This window comes from Nuphar pumila, chromosome 12 (genome assembly GCF_984573655.1).
Source record: "Nuphar pumila chromosome 12, dmNupPumi1.hap1.1, whole genome shotgun sequence".
In the NCBI taxonomy this organism is placed as follows: Eukaryota; Viridiplantae; Streptophyta; class Magnoliopsida; order Nymphaeales; family Nymphaeaceae; genus Nuphar; species Nuphar pumila.
This window is the reverse complement of record NC_143260.1, coordinates 20,152,946-20,178,190: the sequence shown is the minus strand read 5'-3', so window position 1 is coordinate 20,178,190 and position 25,245 is coordinate 20,152,946. Positions and strand designations below refer to the sequence as shown.

Sequence of the window (25,245 nt, the reverse complement as noted above, 5' to 3'; positions counted from 1 at the left end):
TTGATCCGCTAGTAAATTATGAGGAATGCTGATTTTGAGGCATATATTAAGTAGCGAGATGAATGATTCCAGTCTGACGCAAGTTTCAAATTTAAATAAGAACAGAGAACAATGACTTGCACGGCACCAAGTAGATGAGACAAAGCCAGAAATGATGATTGCTATAATGATAGAGAAACATATGTATGTGTAATAACTGCAAATTTTATACATTTATTTAGGAATATTATCATTCAAAAGTATGGAGAAATTGATGGAGATGTAAATCATAGGATAAAGGTTGGGTGGATGAAATGGAAAAGTGCAACTGGAGTGTTGTGCGATCGTAGAATACCATTGCGGTTGAAGGGAAAGTTTTATAGGACGACTATTAGGTCCGCTTTACTATATGGTACAGAATGTTGGGCTGCCAAGAGACATCATATTCAAAAAATGAGTGTAGTTGAGATGCGTATGCTGAGATGGATGTGTGGAAATACAATAAAAGATAAGATTCGGAACGAGGAGATACGAAAGAAGGTAGGTGTTGCACTCATTGAAAATAAGATGAGAGAGAATCATTTACGGTGGTTTGGACATATTTGGCGAAGGCCTAATGATGCTCCAGTTAGAAGGATGGAGAAATGGGAAAATATATTAGTTAAAAGAGGTCGGCGTAGGCCTAGGAAGACATGGATGAAGGTGATAGGAAAGAATATGAATGCTTTGAACCTCACCGAGGACATGGCATTGGATAGAAATGACTGGAGGAGAAGGATTCATGTGGGAGACCCAGAATGATTTTCTTTTTTGGTTCATATCGCCGACCCCAATTGTTTTGGGATGAAGGCGATATACAAATTTCGTAATATTGTGATTTGGGTCTGGGATCCAAGTTTCGGATCCATGATCCATAAAGGGGTCTTTATATATATATATATATCGTATAAACTTATACATATATATATATGCAATAACTTTAATTAATTTAATTATTTAAGTGAGAATTATAAAAAATAATATGTAGATGAGTCTGGGATCCACTTTCCGGATCCATATAAATCATATATATATTAATATATATAATAATACTAAATAAATTAATAAATAAATTTTGGATTTGGTTCACAGTTGGACCCATTTGGATCCAACTTGTGGATCCACCGTTATTAGCGTGACCCAGATCCACTTTTTTGTTGGATCCCGAGTCGCGGGTCGGGGTTCAGACCCGACCCTCTTTTAATTAAGTCCCGAATATAAGAATCGTGCCTAGGGCACGATTCTTGCTAAAGAAATCAAGAATTGGGGGGGAGAGGTTACGAAACGTAACTGACTCTCCATTTTTTTTGGAGATAAAGAGTTTGCAGCGTTAAAAGGAGGGTGAAGGGGGGGGAAAGGAGCTCTTGTTGTTCCGCCCTCTCATCTCTCTTCCTCCTTACCGTTTCTGTGCACGCAGCAGGTGTAACGACGTCGAAGCCACCTGAAACCAGTCGCCAGCCATTTCCTCCTCCTCCAGTCGCCGGAAAAGGTAGGATTTTGTACCATTTCTTGTTGGGTATGGACTGAGTCCGGTGGTGTGTGGGTCGGTCACGGGGGAAACTCTGATTCACTTTGGTTCCAGGCCTCTGGTGGGAGTCTTGGTTGTCGGGAAAAAACCCAAGTCGGTGAGATGGGGTTTCTGGTAGCTGCAACATTCCGATTTGGGGATTTTCTTGATTAACCCTAACTCAAAAAACAAAACCCCAAATCTGTTCGTTTTGGGAGATTTCGGCTGAAGCTTTGGATAGCCTCAGGCGTGGGGTTTTCGATTTCTTGAAACTGGTAACCCCAGGTGTGGGGGTTTCCTAATTTGGGACTCGATAAAACCAAATACGGATTTATTTGTGCGTGAACCTATTCCTCATGTTAATTGTCTTTACAATAGAGCATGCTATCCGTTCAAATTACAAATATTTGCTATTGTAGGTTCTGATGTTACTTTTACATTGAAACTTTACTTTATCAATGCCTTAGTTTCACAGTTAAGCTCCCTATATGGTCGTGAAGTTTATACACCACACTAAGTAGTTGATAATGGAAAACTCATGAATGAGGATACATATCTGACTTGGAGATTCAAATATGGCAAATTCCACAAACATAAAAACAATGTAAACATATGGTTTATATGATGTTTTGTTGACAGTTTAAATACTTGAGTAATATGTTAATTCCGTAGATTGTATCAAATCTATTTTCCTATTAATTTGTTGACTGTGATTAGATTTGATTATAAGATATCTTGTGTTCTGTCATCAAATCTGATTTTTCTATATTATTATATTGACTAATATCCAAGATAACTATTTGTCATTTCAGTGACTGTCAAATTTGTTTCAATGTTGGTTTAACAACTGATATCAAAGTTGAATACATATGTTTTCGTTATCTACTATCATGCTTGATTTCGAGTTATTTTATTACTTATTATCATACTTGAGTTCAAAGTTATTTTATTTCCCATCATCAGTATTGACTTCAAGTAGTTATGTTGGCTGGGATCAAATCTGAATACATGTGATCATGTATAATCTTATACAAGTTGTATGTATGATATTGTATGAAAAAAAATGCTGCAGTCTAATAAGCTTCTTCCTCATAAATTCTTAAACTGCTTTTTGTCAGAAAATGTGTGATGTGAAATGCTTGTATGCAACATGTTATCTGTGTTTGAGGAATGAGGATGTTATGTTGGTTTCAAATATATGAAGGTGCACTTAGTGACATATAGAAATGTGCTTTGCCTAAAGGGGCAATATGAATGGATTACCGGATGCGGGTACTTAGGCTATTAGCTTGTGCTATGGCAATAAAATGATGAAAACTTAATTGTAAATGTTGTGTGTTGGACTAGTTTAAAGGCACCGGAGCACTTTAAGTGGGTCTATGAAATCAATATTACAAAAGATTGAGATTGTTTTATAAACCTTGGTAAAATGACTAAGGTTGGGATCAACTATAATGGTAGTAGAAGAAAGTTGAGGAAATGCCCCTTTACTTTGGGAAATTAATTAAATGAAAAGATTAACCCACTCAGTTTTGGGTTTACCTTGGACAGGGTAGGTGGTACAAAACTTCGAGGACTTGTGTTTTGGTTTCGAGCGTAAAGTAGCTCGTTGGTCCCCCGTTTTCGGAGTAGGGACCCGGACTACCTATGTGTCCTAGGTGGTAGTTCCATGTCTTCTGCAAAAGTTAGGGATGCATCCTGTTTTAGTTTTGACCTTTGGGAGGTTCTCTTGGTCACTGGCCGCTCCCTTAGGATTTTCAGTCTCAGTTAGAATGTTCGGGTTAATAAAATACCTTTGAATAATATACCCCCGAACGTTCTCTTCTGTGATGGTTGCCTTGGCCCATGTGTACCCGCGGAATAAGATAAAATAATCACAATTAGAACAGTTTAGGTATCACATTGAGTAGACTTAGTATATTGTTAATCTTGCCTATTATTGCAGAATGTATTTCCTTAAATTCCAGTATGTTTTAAGGATTATAATTATGAGATAATTGAATTTATATTGTGACTGTTACACGAAAGTTATGCATGTTGCGGTTATTGCTGATGCATAATCTGTTTTACTGGCTCATTGATATGTCTGTTATTGATGTTGCATAATTTATTTTACTTGCTCATTGGTATGCTTGTTCTTGTTGTTGCATAGATTGCTTTACTTGTTTCTCTATATACTGAAAATCACACTTGACACCCACATCACATACTTGACACATGATATACCTGTAAGAAAATCTACAGTAATTCATACTTAGGCAGTTGTAGTCTAATTCCTATAATGTTACTATTTTCAGGTAAACAATCGAATTTACGAGCGACTGCAGGATGAGGCATCGGATCGAGATTTTGGATTTACTGTTCCAGAGATGGCTTGGGTTTATAGTAATTTAATTGTTCATGCCATATATTGGGTTTGCTCTCCACTGTAATGTTCCGGAATGTTTAACCCTATAATATTTCTTGTTTCTGCTGTTATATAAAAAAAAATCTCATAAAAGTTGGGTTAAAATTTTGGGGTGTTACAGTATTTTACATGTGCATGTATATATGTTCGAATATGCATGTATGTGTCTGTGCAGTTCCTTGATGCACTCCAGTTAAAGTGCTTGGCATATCATAAAAAAATCCCATTACTCTAATGATAGAAATATATAAAACACAATAGATATCAATTATTACGTTCAATGATTATGTCAGATGCCCTCCATGTAATTTGGATAATTAGAATCCATTTAATTAAGATGTGCAATCTCCAGATATTTCTGTCATACTTTACAAGTCATACTTTACAAACAACCTCAGCACCACTTAAACTATTCTGTCAAGAGCATACTGCACGCTAAGTATATAGTGGCAAGAATCCAGCATAAATTACTTTTATGGATTCAAAACTACAGCATTTACTCTGGTATATCAAGAACTATGTAAATGCACTTATTCATATACAAATTATCACTTAGGAAGACACTCTTGTGTTTCCACTATCATCCAATACCACATTGACCAAAGAATGGACCACTCCACAATCAAACCAATGTCTGCTGATGGTGAAAGGCTTTATAAACAAATCAGCTATATGATCATTTCCATCTATGAACACGTTGATTTCTTGGTGTTCAACCATTTCTCTCACAAAATGTTGATTCAACTCTATGTGCTTCATCTTACCATGCTGAACTGGGTTAGTGGATATTTCTATGGCACTCGTCACAATAAAGCACAAAAACGAGTGATCCTTCAACGCAAGCTCACCCAACAAAACTTCATATGTAGCCGCTGCAGTGGCATGATATTTTGCCTCAGTGTTGGATCTTGCTACGGTTCTTTGCCTTCTTCATAACCAAAAAATCAAGTCTGGCCCCAAAGAGATGCCATATCCAATGAGAGGGCTCTGACTAGTAGGATCTCTTCCTCAATCAGCATCTGAAGTACATAGGTCTCTCATAGACTATCTATTTAAAATTGTCCCCTTAATATTCTCTTAACCGCCTCCATATGGCTTGTCTCGAGAACCAAAATACATGCACACCACACATTCTGAAAATTTATATGCACATTCAAAAATGCAAACATGTATCATGTGTATGCCACAAAAATATTCCTAAGCATGTATTTGTTCAATTCGGATGCATACTCAAGTCAAATGCATACTTTTATTAATGAACCAGTTCCAATCAAAATATGTGAACATACACTGAACTACCATTGTACTTTAAGTAGATTGAAAAGATGACATGTGTGAAAACACTTTCAACAAATTTTGTTCAAGCTTCTTTACATGAAGAACAGGAGCTCACAGCATACTAGTAATATGTTAAGCTGTCATTAACTTAAAATATGTTTGAAACCTTTTTAAAATCCCTATTATGTTTACAGATTTTTTTTTTTTAATATTTGTATGCAGCTCATTCAGATTTAAGAGTCCATGAGTGCATTTGTGTGCGTACATGCCTTCAAGCATATGTATTACGCTTGTACAAAGAACTAATATATATGAAATGTTAGGAGAAACCATGTCACATAATAGGGCATCCAAAGATCAGCCAAGACAAAAGGGGCAGCAGTAATAATAGCATTTGAAAATTGTCACCTGATGCACTATAAACCCAGGAAATGATATGATGAAACATAACAATGTGTCTTTTAATGAGCTTAGTTTGATTGAACTTTATTTTGGAAAGAGTAATGCTTTATTATATATTACCATGACTTCTAGTGCTCTACAGAAATGTAAAACAAATATGGATCAATCCACGGCCAACGTACTATCTTTTGGTTATACAAACATTTTCATAATGCCCCAAAATTAACAGGGTATAATCAGCCTTAGCAAATAAGTACATCCTTTCAATGACCTACAACTGCCCCAAGAAATAAAGAAACTTGTAAATAACAATTTCCATGCAAATGAATTACAAGATCAAAGGGGATCCGCTATGACTTGCATCTCTTTGCCAGGATACCTGGTGTCTCAGAATGGCATAGTTTCAAGATGCCAAGATGAGGTGGTATCGTGCTAACAAAGGCAAGAAACATGTTGCATAAGATCTTTACTTTGCCATAATGTAACTCAGTGGCAGCTGGATGAACATATAAATGCATGCTAACACATTAAAAGAAAATTTTCTGACTCATCCACCGTTATACAACTTTCAACCAAGAATACATGTATTATTCGATATTTTATCAGGCACTCACATGCATATAATAATACATATGGAGGTCGTTATTCGGTGTGAGTAAGTACCTCCATCGTAAACAAAATTCTGTTTTATAAAAAGTATGTTATTCCATAAACGAAAATACATGAATTCCATCCATGGATCATAGAGTAAAAGTTTGGATTCACTCATCCACATGGTTTTACACTAAATTACCGCATGGAAATCGAATCCGTATTTGATTTCTCACATGATTCAAAAGAAAGAACCCGTACCTCAGAACTAACGCTTGGGGGATGTTGCTGTTGCGGGAAGAAGATTTGTCGGCCATCGATTGTTGCTAAAACAATAAACACGCAAAAACAGGGTTTTTTGTTAATAAAAGTTCCTGAATCAAACCAGCAATTCGCACGGTCTGCGTATATAGTCCACGCAGAACCAAACATTTCCCCCCTTTTTTTTCAGAACTAAGTGAATAAAAGGAATTTAAATAACGCTATAAAATTGCATCTGTCACTGAAAATTTTTAGAGTACATCACCCGACATCTCACCGTTCTCAAATACCTACCTACTGATTGCAAGACGTATCCGGTATGCAAAAATAATATCACAAAAGAAAAACTTAAAGGTAAACAAAACTTTGAATTACACAGACATTGCTAAACCCCTTTTGTTTACCGGCCTGAAATCCCCAAATCTGTCGATTTGGGGTTTTCGGCGGCCCTAAACATATTATTAGTATTTTTTTTTAGTCCATGGCAGCCGGAATCCCCAAATCGAGCGATTTGGGGTTTCCGTTAGCCCTTGCAGTACCCCCTTTACTGAACCGCAAATCTGAAACCCCCCCATTCTTGAGGGTCGAAAACCCTCATTCATTGACAGTCGAAATCCCCAAATCGAACGATTTGGGGTTTTCAAAAATCCTCAAATCCCTTAAATAAAAACCTGAAACCCCCAAATCAACGATTTGGGGTTATCGTTTTAGGGTTAGCAGAGATCCCCCCCCCTACTTTGGGGATTTCCCTTAAGTTTCTCACACGCACACACCCGGCACACTCGATACCCCAAAAAAATCTACATATCCCTACCTTAACCGGCGATCTGGAGGGTGTTGTCGTGAGAGTGGAGGTCTGCCGGTGCCGGTGTCGTCACTGTCGAGCTCGGGCCGAGAGGGAGAGGAATCGAGAGAGAAATAGGGAGACAGAGTGTGAGGAAGAGAGGAGAGAGCGAGGAAGAGAGAGATGAGAGGCAGAGGGAACAGAGAGGTACCGAGGGAGGAAGAGGGGTTTGGGACCCCTTTTTTGATGAGGGACGACCCCCAAAAAGGAAGGAGCATCCCTCCCCCGGTGGCTGCGCATAAGCCCTCCCCTTTTAGCCATTACCTGTGTTAGTCATCTGAGAGAACCCTAACGCTTCTTACTATCGGGCAGCGCTGTAGCGCCCTTAAGTGAGAACGCATTTTTTTTTACTTACGGTAATGCAGGGTGAGGCCCGGGTCAGGGTCCGAGACCCGTGAACTTGCCGCGGATCTGATGCTTATTAGGGTCCGTGATTTGGACCCATACAGATCCAATTTTGGGTCCGAAATACTGTTTCATAATATATATATATATATATATATATATATTATTTTAAATTTTGATATATATATATATATATTCAATAGGTCTATATGTAAACGAGGTTATACGTATAGATGGATCCTGGATCTGGAACACGGATCCCAGGCCCAAATCAAACCATTTACGTATTAAAGGAATTTCCCATTAATAAAAAAAATGTGGTTATTACAATCCATGTTGTGAACCCTGTTCAAGAACAGACAATGTAGACGTGTGTGTGTGTGTATATATATATATAAACCCACTGTGAACCCTGTTCAAGAACGTAGAAAAACACAGACATATATATATATATATCTGCTATGAATCCCTGTTTAAGAACAGAAAAACGCAGATATATATATATATATATATGAATATATATATATATATACCTGCTGTGAATTCCTGTTCAAGAACAGAAAAAACGCCGACATATATATATATATATATATATATATATATATATATGTTGCGAATCCCGAACAAAAAAATGCAGACATATATCCCTGCTGTGAACCCTGTTCAATAACAGAAAAACGCAGGCATATATATATATATATATATTCATGTTGTGAATCCCTGTTCAAGAACAGAAAAGTGCAGACACATATATATGTCCCTGCTGCGAACCCTATGCAAGAACAAAAAAACGTAGACATATATATATATATATATATATATATATATATATCCCTATTGTGAATCCCTTTTCAAGAACAGAAAAATGCAGACATGTATATATATCCAACTTAAATAGAATTTATGTACAGCAATAAATCATAAAGAAACTTAATCCTTTTAGGTTTATCAAACCCAAATCAGACAAGGAACAATCAAAGAATCATGATTCGGAAGATCAAAATCTATGCATAAAAGACAGATTTCATGCTTTTGCTAACCATGCATGATTTTATCCATGCTAAACCCCTCGATCCATAAGAAAAAGAGAAGAACTTGTACATTGTTTTATTGTTACGTAAAAGAAACAGAAGCTGGGGAAGAACAAGACGTTGGAGGAGGTGACACCCTCTCTCTCTCTCTCTCTCTCTCTCTCTCTCTCTCTCTCTCTCTCTCTCTCTCTCTCTCTCTCTCTCTAATGTTAAGAGAGGCTCGCTCTCAAGTTTTATAACTTGAGAGGAACTCCTCTAGGAGTTGACGCCCCTCTCAATTAGGATAGAGTTCTATGGAAATAGAACTCCTTTCCATTCTATCTTCTTAATATATATATATATATATATACTTTTTTATTATAAAGTTTTAAATTTGTATTCATTTTAAAGGCTAAAGTACCTTATTATGGATGGACTATGGGTCCTAGCTGATGGACCCATGACCCATGTCAAGATCCATATTGATGCCAGCCCTTATATATATATATATATATATATATATATATATATATATATATATATATATATATATATATATATATAGGTCTCGGCCAATGGATCTTGGAACATGTCAAGATCCATATAGAAGTCAACCCATATATACTCATGTATATATAAAAATTGGCATTAATCTAAGTAACAAAATACATATATGAATAAAAATTTTGTTTATTAATCTATAACTTGGCAAAAATTTGTGTGATATTACATATATAGAAGAAGAAGGATATTTAGATAGGACAGAGGAATTAGCAGTCAAGATTTCTCGGGACTTATCTCAGGCCTGCTACGATACCATGTGAAGTTGTGCCTTGGGAATTGTGCACTGCTATAGGAGACAGGAAAGAATTGGGAGGGGAAACACGTCATGCAGCCGCCTTAGAGTTGGGAATCTAATATATAGGGATAGCATTTGCTATCCTCGTGGGTAAGGAAACCGTTACAATTGATAGGGAGAGGTTGTTTGAAACAAATCTGACCTCATAGATGTGTTCAGTATGGTCAAACCAGAGTTACCGGAAGCGACTAGGTAAGTAGGGAAGCGCACTTCGGAAGCGCGAAACGTCGCGCTTCGGAAGCGCGAAACGTCGCGCTTCCGAAACGTGCGGGGAAGCGCCCTTTTTTAATGGGAAGCACGCTTCCCCCATTTTTTAAATTTTTTTGGTATTTTTTATTTATTTATTATTTTTCGCTTCCCCCTCACTTCCTAGGTCGCTTCCGGTTCGCTTCCTAGGTCACTTCCGAGACGAATCCTGATTCGCTCCTAAGTGGTCCCACGCTTCCCGCTTCCTAAAATTTTGAAAGTGCCTCGCTTCCCGCTCCCGCTTCCTCAACTGGCAACCATGGGTCAAACTAGTAGGAACCAACCCTTAGATCATAGTTTTTCGACGTAAAAATATGTTTTGTTTGAGGTTTGAAAATTTGATACATAGTAGGCCGTTGATTTTTCAACCCTCATAAAATCTGACATATACGTCAGAAAAACATGATTCAAAGGTCAGTTTCTACTAAACCTAATATGTAGAACGCGTCTGGACGGTCAGATCTTAAAAAAAAATGTTACACTTTTTTTCTAGGTGTTCCTTATCCATGAGGATAGCAAACATTATCCGATATATATACATATATTCATATATATATATATATATATATATATAAATGTGTGTGTATGTGTATTACTTCTCTATGATAAGTTACACAATTGCTCTTCGTAAGTTGCACAATGTAAACACAATACAACAATTCAAACAGGAACACAACCACCCAAGATCCACGATCCATATCCATTCCTTAACATGCATAACATATATGGCACATGAGTATGAACACACATAGATTCAAAAGTTTTTGAAGAGGGAGTAAGCATTTGATTGAGCATTACTGCAACAGCTTTAGTTGCTTGGGACTTTATTTGGTCAAAATGCTCCTCATTCAAGGTCAAGCCATTGTAAAATGCATCATAGTAGAATCCCTGCATGAGGCATTGAAGCAAATTACAATTTGGTTAATGCTAGGTGCATATTCTTGTACTCTAAATTCAAGGACACTAAAAAGAGAAAAGCAAATGTAAAGAAAGAACAAATGCATGCATAAGCATATGAAACATACGTAGAGATACAATCATAACATATAAAAGAGCATTTATGGGTTTGAGAACGTGTTTTCTGCTACCAGGAAAGATATCGCCCACTTGATTTTTCTACTATGAAATCCTAATATAAAATAATACCAAATGAACAAGCATAAGCCAAAATTAGCCTATGTATGATTTTTCAAAAGCAGGATATTTGACAGAATACATGCATATCTTAAGAGCACCACACACAAAGACATGAAGCAGTTAGTTGCCATGTAATATTATAACTAGACGCTATACATGTAGTTAAGTTCACAGAGATTATCTAGAAAATGACATACCCTTTTAAATAGTCCAATGTTTTCAAAACATCAGCAATAATATTTGACCTCAACAATAACATCACAATATTTTCAAAAGATTTATGATTTCATCACAGGAATCCAGCAAACAAATAATCCTACTATCATGAAAATATTTCCAGATTACTGCACGTGTATACAATGCTCATGATGAAGTTAAGTTTTGGCTTGCTTAGAGTTCAGTTATGAAGCATGATTTAAGAGAGAGAGAGAGAGGGTGGGTCGTAAAATCAATGATGGAGCGATGATGGTGATGATAAAGATGGAAAGAGAAATTCATGATGACGACAATGATGACCATCATGCAAGAAAAAGAAACGCTATAAAGAACAGCAAACACAAATGCACGAGTTTGACTGTATACATTTAAAATCTGTGCTCAAGCAACGAATCACATGACTTCATTGACACTGGCATGGCATGCTTTGTATAGTTTATATGAAAAGATACAAACAACTGCTTAGTTTGTCATTCATCTATGTTAGTTATCTGCCAACTATAGGTTGCATGAAACTGACTGAAAAGGTCAAGCAAACATATCAACTATTTAGATCTGATGCATCATCATCAACAAGTATCTTTACAGAGTGATCCTCCAATCCAGCATTTGGAAAGGTTAGCTGATATACCAGAGGATTTCAAAATGCTTACTGGTGCCAAACTCAGTAATGGTTGGTCGCTTAAGTTTTAAAGGATCTCTTTCTAGTTTCTATGGAACAATTAGGAGATTCTCTGAAAGAAATACATTGTTCTGCTTCCGTAGGCTGGACAACGATCCGAATTGTTTGTTCAAATATTGCTGGTATCCTAATGAGAGGTGAATGCATCTTGTTCAGAAGGAAAATTAAAGAACATGAATTTTAAGCTTGGACTCATACGCTGAAATGGCTTAATGAATGAATGGAGACCTGATAATTCAGCTGATCAAATCATCCGGATTGCAGTAGAAATGGTCTGCTTACAGTATCTTCAACACACAACACCCTGCCTAGCACCAGGTTTGGTGTGGCCCTTCACCAACAGCCAAAGTCTTGCTTGGTTGGTCACACTCGGTAAAAAATCAACACTCAAATTAACTTTAAAAAAAAGGACTCCAGCCATTAAGTGATATTGTGCAAAAGCAAGGAGTCAATCATCCATCTTCTTTGGTCCTGCAACTTTCTCCAGCCACCTTTTTGACTTGCTTGACCAGTTCACAGTTCATTTTAACCAGGAATCATGTATCAAAAACTGATCTTGAGGCCTGGAAATATTTGCACAGATAAAAGATGGAGGTACATTTGGAAATTGTTGTTCTTTCCAGCTTAGTGGCTTGTTTGGCTATAGAGTCATAGACGAATGACCACATTTTCATGAGGAATAGTTATACTCAATGCCACCATTCACTTTAATATTCAATTTGATATAGCTGCTTGCACAAAAGTGAGATTGCCTGTTTCAAGTATATCATGGATTGGATCAACTCCAATTGGACAATCACTATCTTTATATGTGCCAGTTGTATCTGATATGACAGCTCATCATATTTTCTGAAATGAATGAATTTTATTCACTAAAAAAAGCTTTTCAATTATATCGAGACAACATTGGTGCCTTCAGCCACAGATTTTGTGCACATATTGCTTCATAATTTTCCACCAGAAAAAAACTGGGAGAAAAAGCAAAAAGGTTATCATCCTTTTACATCTTTTCTGTTTGAGTCTTTACTTAATTCAGTTGCCTAGTGTTTTTGCATGGACAATTGGCCTGTTTTCAAATATCTTTAAATATCTTTGTTTCTGAAACAGGTCGAAGTGCCCAATAAGGAAGAATTTCATTCATCTGTGAAATACATTTTAGTAATTCATTTCCAATGTGATAATGGTGGAGATTGTGGTTTTCTTATAGCCTGTTGATGTAGATTTTCTTGAAGCACATATTTCTTTTTGTGCAGAGGTAGCAAAGGCTATCCTCTTTCTCCATTTTCAAAATAAGTTTGTCATATTGAGTAAATTAATGCTGCATTTTTTTCCATTCCTTGCATGCAAGTGTTTTTTGACATTAATAAGTTGTTGTGGACTGCTGTGATTTATGAATTGCAATTTGTGTATACTACTTTAGAGGATAGCTTAAATGACATAGGATGTAGAAAATGGAAACAAGCATGTTGGAGGCCTAAAATTTGAATGTCTTTGCTCCTTGAAGTGTTGGTTTGAAATTGGGTGTGCTTTCTTGGACATGTATTTTGGCTACTAGGAACTTTAATTCCAGTAAAATCATTATGAACTCCTGTCTTTTTTATTAAATAATTTGGTTTTTAATACATTAGTAGAACGTCTGAAGCTTAAATTATTCTGGCATGATAAAAATGAACAGAAAGTTACCTCTCCTCTTGTTGTACAGGGTCCAATGCATAACTTGCATCCATATTCCCTTTCAATTGACTGCCATTTAAGGACAACCGTTTCAGTCAAAAGGCTAACAAACTTTATAAAGATGGAAGCAAGTACTCACTGACAATGAAAACATAACATAATAGAGTTTGGCAAATAAAAACATGAAAACATTTGAACCTCTTCAGAGAATGAAAACCAGAAAAGCAAATGCTTGTAAAACAACTTCCAGACTCCAGTGCTCAACAACAACCATGAAAGATTACAAATATAATAAAAAAGAACAGCTGATGGCTATGTAGACAAGCTGATATTCATATTACAGAATAATATACACACACAGATATTCAAACATCTCACCTCTCCGAGGATGTGGGCACTAGAATGCCAAAATGTATCACGCCCTTCATTGGAATCAAATTTAAACAACTCCAACTGACAGTCACCCTCGAGTGGTCTTGTCATGTCCCAGAGTGTCCCATTTACCTACAATATACAGAAATTTAACACATGTCAATTTCAGAGTACACACACCCCCACACACACACATGCATAACGTACAGTATACAGAAACTTAACACATTAATTGAAAATTCACATAAACATGCACACACACACACACACACACTCGTGCATGCATGCATACATTAAAATATAAGTATACATGTATGTATATATCCATATATACATACATATATACATATATTTAGTTATATAGGTAAATGCCCTATAGAGGCATTCTTGTCATTTCACATATGTAATAAAACTGTTTAATTAAACAGTTATTTTTCTCTTATTTTATTTTCTGTTTTTCTAATATGTAATTTTGTAGAAGCCCTTGGGGGGCTCTATGGTCAAAATGACCATAGAGTCGTTGGGGCTCCCAACGGTCAGAAATATAACCGTTGGGAGCTCCAAACCACTCTATCGGGAGCTCGCAATGGCCCTTTCTTCTCCTTTTTTTGTTGTATATATAGGGGTGTGTTCCCCCCCTTATTTCTTAATGCTTTGTGCTTAAGCATTTGTTCAATAAGAGACTATTTTTTATATTCTTGTGCTCTCTTGTTAGCCCTTGTTGGCGCTTTGTATTGTCCCCTAGTGGACTTGTGCTTGTGTACATTGTATTTGTGCTATTGTATGCCCTTTGTGGCTCTTGTTCTTGAACTTCCGCTTACTTCATTACAGCATATGCACAAACACAGACACACGGACTTACATGCACACGCATGCACACATAGGCACCCACACATGAATATACAGATTGACACACTGCCTTAGTGGTGTGTGAGAGGCCCCAAATGGTGAGTGTATCTGCCTAAGTAGGGGCACATCAGATGATCCAAGGACAAGGGTACACAGGCCATGCACGCACGACAGGTAAGAGATGGGCTTGCGCAGGTGTGACAGCATGGCAAGCAGAATGCTGGCGTGTCACGGGATGCTGGTCTGTCAAAAAGGGAGATGGCACATGGCACAAGGTGCGCAGAGGCGTGGGGAAGGGCCTGCACACAACAAAGTGTGCACATGTGGCAGGGGAGGTACCAGTGCCCAAAGTGTACATACGGCACCCTGGCTGGAGGGAATGCATGTGGCAGTGGTGCACCTGTGTGCCTGCAATCGCAGGGGTCTGTGCAGCAGAACAAGGCCAGCCAGCGGTGTCTGGGCATACAGTAGGTGACGGCGTACAGTCCCTCCGAAGCGGAGGAGTCCTCTAGGAACACTATTCTTCTCATTGCATGGAAACTTATTACAAGAGCCTTAAATAGGATGTCCAACCCCAATGTCTCCCTAATTGGTTCCTTAATGACCAAACTACCCACAATTAACTCTTTAGCTCCTATGTCACAGGGATTCGGCCAGACAGGTGCCGCACCCGTGTCGCGTCAGGTGCCGCACCCGCATCGACGCGACGCGGGTGCGGCACCCGGTGCGGTCAACCCGACCCTGGGTACAGTCAATGCACCCAGGGTCATTTTGGTCCATTTTTTGGATTTTTTTTTTATTTGCCCTATGAAATGGGCTGCGGAAATTTTTAAAAAAAAAATCTTGGGGGGCGCTGCCCCCCCTATAACCCGCTGACCGCGCAGCGGGACCCGCGGACCCCCCTTATATATATAGATATAGATATAGATATATATATATATATATATTATTTTATTTTATTTTATTTTTTTGCCGCACCCCCACACCAAGGTTTTTGAAAGTACCGCACCCGCACCCATGTGACATAGTTTAGCTCCCATACACCCCACACACTCAAGTATTTAAAATTAGCACCTCACGAGCTAGCCGATATGTATCAAAACACACACACACACACACATACATAGAGTGATTGGTTCTTGTGAACCGGCATTCATGTGGACCCACCTGCAAATCAACCAACACTTCAATTTTTGTATGCAATGGTTACCTCGTGTTTACACTTTTTTTTCATCCAACCATATTCATTGGTTTGTGCACCCATTTGCACTGATGCAGCTGGCAGTAATACAAATTCATGCATATATATATATAGAGAGAGAGAGAGAAGCTGGTAGCTGCTAACCACTTTTCTAGCTAACCGGCCTTTTGAAGGGGTTTTTCCATGTTTTCCCTAAATCTGAATGTACAGACGTGTTCTATGTGCTTGATTTTGTAGGAATCGACTCTTGGATCATCCAATTCCGATGCGCAGGTAAGTTTTTATAAGGTTTAAAAATCGATGGACTAAGATTTTCATAAATATCCAAGACTTAGAAAATCATTTTTTTATTGAAAAAAAACATGATCCAAGTGTCATTTCCTAGTAAATTGATCATGTTGAACACATCTAACGGTCAGATTTAAGGCAAACATGGGAAAAAACCCTTCAAAAGCCTGGTTAGCTAGAAAAGTGGTTAGCAGCTACCACTTTTATATATATTTATATATATATATTAACGATAAGGTGTCAAAGTCTACCTGCATAGTAGAAACTATGATTTCTCTATTATTTCCTTTTGTGTTGATCAAACCCTATAGATATGATCTACATACATTGCTTAGCAGAAAACAAGTTTTGAATCATGTGATCATGATGTGGACCTAAGTTTTTCTCATTCAGATCTTCAAAAATCAAAACCTCGTAATGTACCATAATCTCATGACTTGAAAAATCATATGCTTACAAGCGAAAAAACATGCTCCAAGATATGGTTCCTACCAAATAAACTAGGATGAATACATCGACATTGTGAACTTTTCATGTTATTTTCAGCTGTTGCAAAAAAAAATGATATCGCCAATATTGGTAAATATGGTTTGTGTATACATGTACACAATTTAAAGAATAAGAACAAAAATATGAAAAAGAAAAATGGGAGGGAAACAATAAGGTGTTAAAGTGCACCCACACCTTTTGTGAGATATGATCTACATACATTGCTTAGTAGAAAACAAGTTTTGAATCATGTGATCATGATGTGCATCTAGGTTTTTCTCATTAAGATCTTCAAAAACCAAAACCTCACAATGTGCATAATCTCATGACTTGAAAAATCACATGTTTGCATCCAAAAAAAAACATGATCCAAAATATGCTTCCTACCAAATAAACTAGTACTAAATGAATACATCGATGTTGTGACATTTCATGTTATTTTCAGCTGTTGCAAAAAAAAATGATAATTTCCCCATATTTTCAAAATATCACCAATATTGGTAACAATGGTTTGTGTATACATGTACACAATTTAAAAAAGAGGAACAAAAATTATGAAAAAGAAATATGGGATGGAGCCCCTGATTGATTGATTCATTCAAGGCTGACGATGTATAACTGCTAATTGATCATCTACTATGACGATTTGTTGTCGGATCATTTTAGGCTTGCTGTTTTTGTTCCTCAAGGATAGATAATAGTAGACCGGAAAAGGGAGGCAACAAGTGGAAACATTTGTTGTCAATGGAGGAATACGGCTTAATAACAACTATCTTCTATCAATTCTGTAAAATCCATCTTTTCTTATTGGAATTGGAGCATAAACTAGGAGCCAAGGTACTTGATTGTTCTCCCAAAGCCCAACTACTCCTTGATATGTGGAAGATTGGTCCCCTAGAGACAACCTGGCACCAAAATCTCTGGTTTTCCATCCTGATAGTAGGAAGGTAAGGTGGGTGATCCCTCCACACAAACCCAGCCAATGGGAGAGGAGGGAAGCCCAATTCAAACAACCAAGTTTATGTAGAAGAAAAAGAAAACTAGAAAATAAAAATGAAGAGAAAAGAATAAATATTAACAAAGGTCAATAGTGCATTCAGGTGGGAGGAAAGAAAGGAAACTAAAAACACACATGCAAAGAGAGTATAGCAGTGAAAGTTAAGACTAACATAAGATCGAATTTTTTTATACGATTTTTCATTTTAACAACCAGAAAGAAAAATAACCTCTATCCAAAATATTTCAACACTCAACAGCCTAAGGTCATCGATAAGCGACCAGATGTCACCAAAATTGTTTACCTCTTCAACTTGACGCATGTGCTTCAAGGTACATGAGGCACTTCAAGGTACATGAGGCACAACAAGCCTCATGTCCCTTGAGTTTTATGTTAAGCCTCGAAGCATAATCTGCCTTGCTTCGAGGCAAGGCACAAAGGGGTGAGTATCAAGGTGCGGTTTTAATAACAATGATGCAAGCCTAGAAATATTTTCCTCAAAGAAAAGGATCAAAAACTGCTTCATAAGCACAACATAAACACTGTAAGCTGTTTAGTCAAACACTGTAAGACCCTTCGTGAACTAGGAAACTCTCAATTCAACGACTGATGCAGTTAGAAGCAAAAGCTTAAAGAATGTCAGTATGAATCAGGAATGATTCATTTAAGAGCTGGCAATCTGACCTTGGATATCAAAGCACTTGAAGCTAAGCCCTTTGAAATTTCCTTTGCAATGTCCATGGGTGATGTCAGCCACTTCTTTCCTTCCTTGACATTGCCATCAGGCAATGTTATTCTGAACAGAAATACGGGAATAGGATATTAAATCTTCTTAGAATCATAAGGGCAAGCAAGCATGCAAAAAACTTAACTTGATTTATCTAATAAAAGCAGCTCCAAATCTGTTAAAAAAGTAACTAACTAGTGGCAGTAGTAGTCCCCATGTGCCAACCTACTCATTAATTAAAATCTTTTCTTTCTTGTTTCCAATTCAAGAAATGTGTGAATTTTATCTCAACCAATCCTCCATCCAGATCCAAACCTCACATACAGCAGAAATTCAGCTTCCACCAATACCATCTCCATTCTCTCATATTACCACTCATAAAATACTCAACACCAATGTCATAGAAATGCTCAAATGCATAAACGGCAAGCAAGAAGGGTGTCGGGATGCAACCACTTATCCAGAAACTAAGATTAACTTCGGTGCTGCATTATGGAACACCAATAAAATTTTCCAACTAATCCCGCACTTCTAGATAATTATGAAGCCAAGCACCCGCCTAATCGTTTGTTTGGATGAATCAACTCACAAATAAAACTGGATAAGTTGGAGGTTTGCATTGTAGATCACATTACAGCTTTCCAAACTTATCCCACAATTTCATATATCGGTACTTCCAAAAAGCCCCCGAACGGTGCGTTTTAATGTGTCCTGTTCATCCCAAAAAGCAGGGCAAGTTGGAAGTTTGCATTGTGAAGTACAGTGCAATTTCCCAACTTATTCAGCATTTCCAGACATGTGGGTCCATCCAAACACTCCCCAAGTAACAGAACAAAATTCACAGGCACAATCGCAAATCATTCTATCTCTACCCATCCAATTCCACGGAATACCAACTTCTCCCTTTCAAGACCAAAAGAAGAAGAACCCAACTACCAAAACAGCAAAAGAAAAAAATAGAAAAAAGAAACTCCCTGAACAAGTTCAACCGAAATCAAAGCTCAATCAGGAACAAAGAAGGCGCCCCAAAAAAACCCGTCTCTTTCAGCGAATTCCCCAACTTACTTGATGAGTTCTCCGCCGATCTTCTGGCGATCCGAAATCTGCTTGGCTTTGATGCTCTCGAATATGCGGATCCTCTTCTGCAGGACGGCGTCGAGGTAGGCTTCGTCCCTTCTCTCCCTGCCGCTGCTTTCCCCCATCTCCCCCTCGACCGCACGTCTGTTATCAACAGAGTCGACGAAGGAAGAAGGAGGAGGAGGAGGAGAGGAAGCAGAAGAAGGGAATGAAGAGAAGGGAAGGGAAGCGAGGATGAAGATGGCGCGGAGTCGCTGAGGGAAGGAGACCAAGCGAGGGAGAGCGTTGAGTGGGAAACTCATAGGGGAAGAGAAGGGCGCCCCTCCTATTAATGCCTAGCAAGGGTTCAAGGGTGGGGGTTAGAGTGGAGTTTGTGGGTCCCACCAGAATGATGCTTTTGTTTGTATTCGTGGAATTGTGTGGATTTGGAATCCAAATCCCTGCAAATCCTCGATCCTCTGTTTGTTTTCGCTTTGTAGGAACGGAATGACATTCTCATTCCTCTCAAGAATTAGATTCTTCGATTGAACAAGTAAATGCAGTTCCTGAGAATAGCATTCTTCACAACTTTTTAAATAAATTGGCTGGCTGATCAGTCGAGCCCAAATTTTTTTTTTTTTTAAAGGCAGGCTGGGGTTAGGCAGACCCCTAACTTGCAACGTCCCAACACAAGGTGACGTCCACTAGCTGCTCCTACCAGATAAGCGGAGCCCCCGTTGGTAGAGCCCAAACAAAGCCTTTACCCTCTACCTCTTCTCTTCCTTCCTACCTTAATGACAAAAGTTTAAAACGGAATAATATCGGCAGTCAAAAACTAGCGATAAATATAAATTTTTTAAAAATCTCGTGCTTGCTTTTGTCAAAATATCCACAACAATGAACAAATTAAAATTTTACAAAAATAAATATTTATGAAGAAGTACAAATGCAGAATACATTTTTTCCGACAAAATAGTTGTTAAAAACATAAACATCTCGTATAGAACGCATTGTTTATGTTATCAAGAAAAGACTGTGATATCTTGAAAATATGAGGAGAAATTGCCATTTAAAACTTCTAGGTAATTTCTCGTTAAATTTTTGCAATATTTTTCTTAAATTTCGTGATATTTGTCACACTACTTCCCACGGTAACTGAGTTCCTACACTAGTGGTGGCTGACGGCTGCCGTCCGATGACCAAAAATTCAACCAGTCTAATTGGTAGTGGGAAATTTCTTCTCTCTCTCTCTCCTCCTCCTCTTCTTCTTCTTCTCTCTCCTGTCATTGGATAGATCATTTGTTGTGGAGAGTAGAAAATGGCTGGCTCTGGCTCTGTCCAGTCATAGATATTAGAGGATTGGAGCACACAGATGTGTTAATGCATGTCTACTTTGGTTTCATCTTTGGTCATTGCCTTTTTGGGTTGGTTTTAGTGGATCTTGATTCCTTTTCACTATTACTAAAGGTCCCATAGGATAGTACTTTGGCTTTCAAGGTATAGAGGTTCTTACGGTTGATTTTTGTTCATTTTTCCATCTTTTTGGGGGGTTATATAGGATTTTAGGTGTTTAGTGTGACATAAGAAATTTGATCATTCATAATTAACTAGATAAAAAAAAGTCAACTTTAGTCAGTCCCTTTCTCAACAAATTGTGATCATTGGAGTATTTAATAAACAAATCATGACTCATCACCAAAATTAAGCTTGTATATAATTAAATTATATTTTTAAAGTTAATTTTTCTTTCAAATATTAAATTATAAAAATACGAGCAAATGAAAGTGATTATATCCCAAATTAATATGCTTCAAGTGATGTTAAATAACTGAGTGCTATTTTATATTGTCTGCACTCATTTTGTTTGTTTTTGCCCTTGATTTCACTGATTGTAAGTTATACTTTTTTCAGAATTTCCGATTGTTTATATTTTGTAAATTGTAGACAAAAACTTAAAAGACAAGAAAAGAGAACAAGATATATGGCTTTTTTACCAGGTATAGTCGTCGCATGTGACTCAGGTCACATAGGTCTCTCTCTCTCTCTCTCTCTCTCTCTCTCTCTCTCTTTAACAAAAAAAGAATCCCCCCTCTCATCCCTGTAATCTCGCGTCTTTTGCTCTTTTCTCATTTTCGGTCTTCATCCCATCCCTCCGGCTCTCAGAACCTCCCCAAATCTCACTCCGGCCAACACCAGAGGGCAAAATTTGCTCAACCTCCCCAAAATCTCTCGGTCGGCTCATATTCGCTCAGCTCGGCGTCGTCGCTCTCGCTCACTCCCATTCCAAAGACTCCCGTCTTCCGATTCCTCTCAACAACTCTCTCTCTCTCTCACTCCCATCCCAAAGCCCTGGTTCGGTCCTCCGTTTTTGAGCTTACCTTCTCCTTCCTCACGCCGCCGCCTGAGACGTCAAGCACCACCACGCCGCCGCCTGTTCTTCCCCTGAGACGTCGAGCACCACCACCACGCTGTCGATTCTCCAGATCCCCTCCCACTCCCGCCGTCCACCAGTCTCACCAGGGCTCTTTTGAATCTCTGTCTCTCGGACTGGCTCTCCGGCGAACCCGACTCCTCCGCCTTCGCTTCCTTGGGCTATTGAAGCAACCCGACCCTGTCTTCTCCGCCATTCGCTTCCTCGGCTATTGAAGCAACCCGACCCTGACTCCTCTGCTCTCAAGCTCGAGGAGAGCGACGTCTTTTGGTCCGACCAGTTCTCTAATGCCTTCTGTCATGCCTGTCGCCTGAATCTTCCCTGGCCTTCAACACCCACCACCTACCTGATTGCAAGAGCCACTACCCGAGCCTCACCGTCGGCCATTGTACCCCCCCCCCTTTGTTTTCCCACAATCGCAACAACTGCCACTGTCGCACCCCCATTGTTGTCGTCGGCCTTCCCCTCCCATCGGCACTCTATCTCTCTCTCTCTCTGATCTGAGCTCCATAGCTCTGGAAGCCTCCTCTTTGCCTCCGCTCTCTGCGGTCTCAACCCTTCGCCCATCCGACGGCCTGACGACGCTCCTGAGTTTCCTGCCTCTCCTCCGCCGGCGTTTTCTGTGACCTGCTCCTCTCTTCGGCAGGCATCCTCTGTGACCTGCCCCTCTCTCCGACCGGCGCCTCTCACCAACGCTCTCTCCCTCGGAAAAATCTGGTCGTTGAGCCATCGTCGGCGTCTGAGGTCTGCCATTTTTTCCATCGTTGGACATCAGGCAGCCTTCTGCGGCCTCCGTCGTCAGCGCCCATCTTTAGCCTCTTTCGACCGCCGTCGGCCCCAGCAGCAGCCTTCACCATCTCCAACGTTGGCCCCCCAGCGGTAGTAATCTGCGACAGCCCCTACTATCTGTGGCAGAGCTCAGCCAACTGAGTCCCTCCCGCGTTCTGCATAGTCTGCACTCCCCAAACTATATGGGTTGTCGCTGAGATCAGAGATAGCCCACGCAGCCTAGCTAAACTCCCCGTTCCAGTCCTGGAGGAGCAGTTTCGCGTCTCCAGCCTTCAGATTGGCCTTCCACCTTCCCTGCAAAGGTCTCGTTGAAGGAGACGGTAAGTCTCTCTCTCTCTCTCTCTCTCTCTCTCTCTCTCTCTCTCTCTCTCTCTCTCTCTCTCTTGCTGAAGATGAGAGACAAGTCATGGGGGCACAATCGTTTTTGGAGTATCTCGTGTCGTCGTTCGGTTTCTCGCAACAGAGAGGCTCTCCGAGAGTTGGCGGATGGGATTAATGCTTGGGCCTTGGCGGTGTCGCTCCGTAAGTGGGGGGCTCCCATTAGGGTCCCTTTCAGGTTGTCTCAGGGATTCTTCACATCATTAGTCGGGTTCCTGGTCTGCGGCGTGCGTCGACGAGCGTTTGATTTAGCTGACGTTCGGGGGTTTGTTAAGTCCCTTCGCAGAGAAGCTCTTGAAGACAATGGGATTCAGGGGTCGCTCAGTGCTCCTTTTTTTCGACCGTGCTCTAACAAGGATGTACTAGAGGGGTGGAAGTTGGTTAGGCCGACGTGGCAACCATCTTGTTGTAACCTTAGGCGACGGGCCGATGTGGGTCGGGCAAAGCCGGGAGACTGGTGGTGTAATGTGTGTTCCAATCGCAATTTTCGTTCGAGAGTTTTTTGTCATAGGTGTGGCTCAGATAGTTCGAGAATTCAACGTATTGTTTGTCTAGCCGGTGAGTCTCGTATGTCGAAAACTTCACCACAGGCCAGGCAACGGGTACCTGCTACTTGTAAACCTGGTATATCTTTCTGTGATGTGGTGCAAGTGTGTGCTTTGGAGGCAGGCACCTCTCCATTTTCGGCGGTTAAGATCGGATCGCTCTGGGTACCGTTGAAGATTTCTGATGTCGTATGTTCGTTCCCCAAGGCCGATCGTTCACCGCAGTTCTTTCGCTCGTATATCGAAGCAGCCATCGAGAAGCGTCCTTATCAGTCGGCTAACTGTCACATTCGCCCTAACGAGTTAATGAGAACGTCTGTTCTCGGGATGGAGTGTGGGTCAACTTGCATGGAGAAACTTTTGGGCTCTGTTCGTACATCCATCGTACGTTCATCTGGTTTGCCTCCTTGATTATTGAGTCGCCAGCACAATCTTGCTTCCGAGAGGTGTGCTGCATCTATCGACCATGATGGATCCGGGGATCGTTCTTTTTTTTATGATCGTGAAATCTTTTGTTCTACCGATTCTACCCATCGTATCTTGTCGAGATTCCTACCCCATAAAGGCATTCTGGTTTGCATGGGGTCTACCCCGATGTATTATTTTGGTTTTACCTGCGTGGTCTCAATTTCTCCTTGCATGTCGCAACCAACTCAATTTTTGTGTTCAACGTACTGCCTGCCCGATCAAGACGGAGGTTGTCCCGTGGACGTTCTCGGAGCACCTGTTCAGGGGATCTCAGAGGTCTCTTGCTCGCAACCTGTGCATCCACAACCTTGCTTAGATTTGTTTCGTTCGGAGTGTGGGGCAGAGGGGGTCGAGGATAGGTTCGTCATTTGGGGTATGTCCTTCGCCGAGGCTACGCGGGCATTAGGAGTGCAGATTTCACCCGGGCAGCTTTCTTCGATCCAGCAGCAGATTGTTTCTCGAGTACAATCGGCGGACAGGGTTGCAAATAGCCTTCGTAGAGCGAAATCATTGGCCCGTTCGCAAGCCCAGTTTCAAAAAGATGGATCAAGCTCAGTGCGACGCTCAGTTAGGCAAAGGCGCACTAGGGTGCTCCCTGATTTCTTATCATGAAGATGTGTATTTGGAATATTAGGGGCATGAATTGCTCTCGTAAGCGATTGTTTTTAGTAAATTGGATTAGATATGAAAGTCCGAACATCGTTACAATTTGTGAAACCAAAATGGAAGATATTTTGTTATCAGTGGCGTCTTACTTATAGAGAAGTGCAGCATATGCTTTTAAACCGACCGTTGGGTTTGCTGGAGGCATCTTGCTTCTTTGGAAAGCTTCTCTTAAGGCGACAATAGTGGATATTGGTCTCTATTCCATCTCTCTTTGTGCAAACGTGTTACCGTCGCTACAAGATGTCGTCTTCACCTTTGTGTATGGTCCTGTTGTGTCGTCCTCGCGACCAACTTTTTGGGCTGAATTGGACCGAGTTTTGGTTACCTTTGGAGCTCTTCAGTGCTTAGGAGGAGATTTTAATTGCCTATTGTCTACGCAGGATTCTAGTCTACCGGTTCTTCTCAACTCCTCTATTAGGGGGTTTAAGTAGTTTGTTCAGCGGAACCAACTGTACTCGGTACTTCATGTGGGGGAGCAATTCTCGTGGTCAAATATGAGGTCTCACCCTTGC

At 39.7% G+C, this 25,245-nt stretch overlaps 2 protein-coding genes across 2 annotated transcripts in view; one reads left to right on the top strand and one right to left on the bottom strand.

Moving 5' to 3' along the window:
* LOC149820230 (threonine--tRNA ligase, mitochondrial 1-like) overlaps positions 1-19,799 on the bottom strand; it is a 74,482-nt gene extending 54,683 nt beyond the window's left edge. Inside the window, exons 1-5 of the mRNA XM_089983789.1 lie at positions 19,466-19,799; positions 18,358-18,469; positions 13,856-13,981; positions 13,487-13,546; positions 10,567-10,656 (exon numbers count right to left, since the gene is read on the bottom strand). Of these exons, the coding sequence (XP_089839915.1) occupies positions 10,567-10,656; positions 13,487-13,546; positions 13,856-13,981; positions 18,358-18,469; positions 19,466-19,779 (702 nt within the window). The 5' untranslated portion in view covers positions 19,780-19,799. The remainder of the gene's footprint in view (positions 1-10,566; positions 10,657-13,486; positions 13,547-13,855; positions 13,982-18,357; positions 18,470-19,465) is intronic.
* Positions 19,800-21,536: 1,737 nt separating this feature from the next.
* The window catches only part of LOC149820229 (uncharacterized), a 37,280-nt gene continuing 33,571 nt past the window's right edge, over positions 21,537-25,245 (top strand). The window contains exon 1 of the mRNA XM_089983787.1: positions 21,537-22,996. The gene's annotated coding sequence lies outside the window, so the exon portion shown is untranslated. The remainder of the gene's footprint in view (positions 22,997-25,245) is intronic.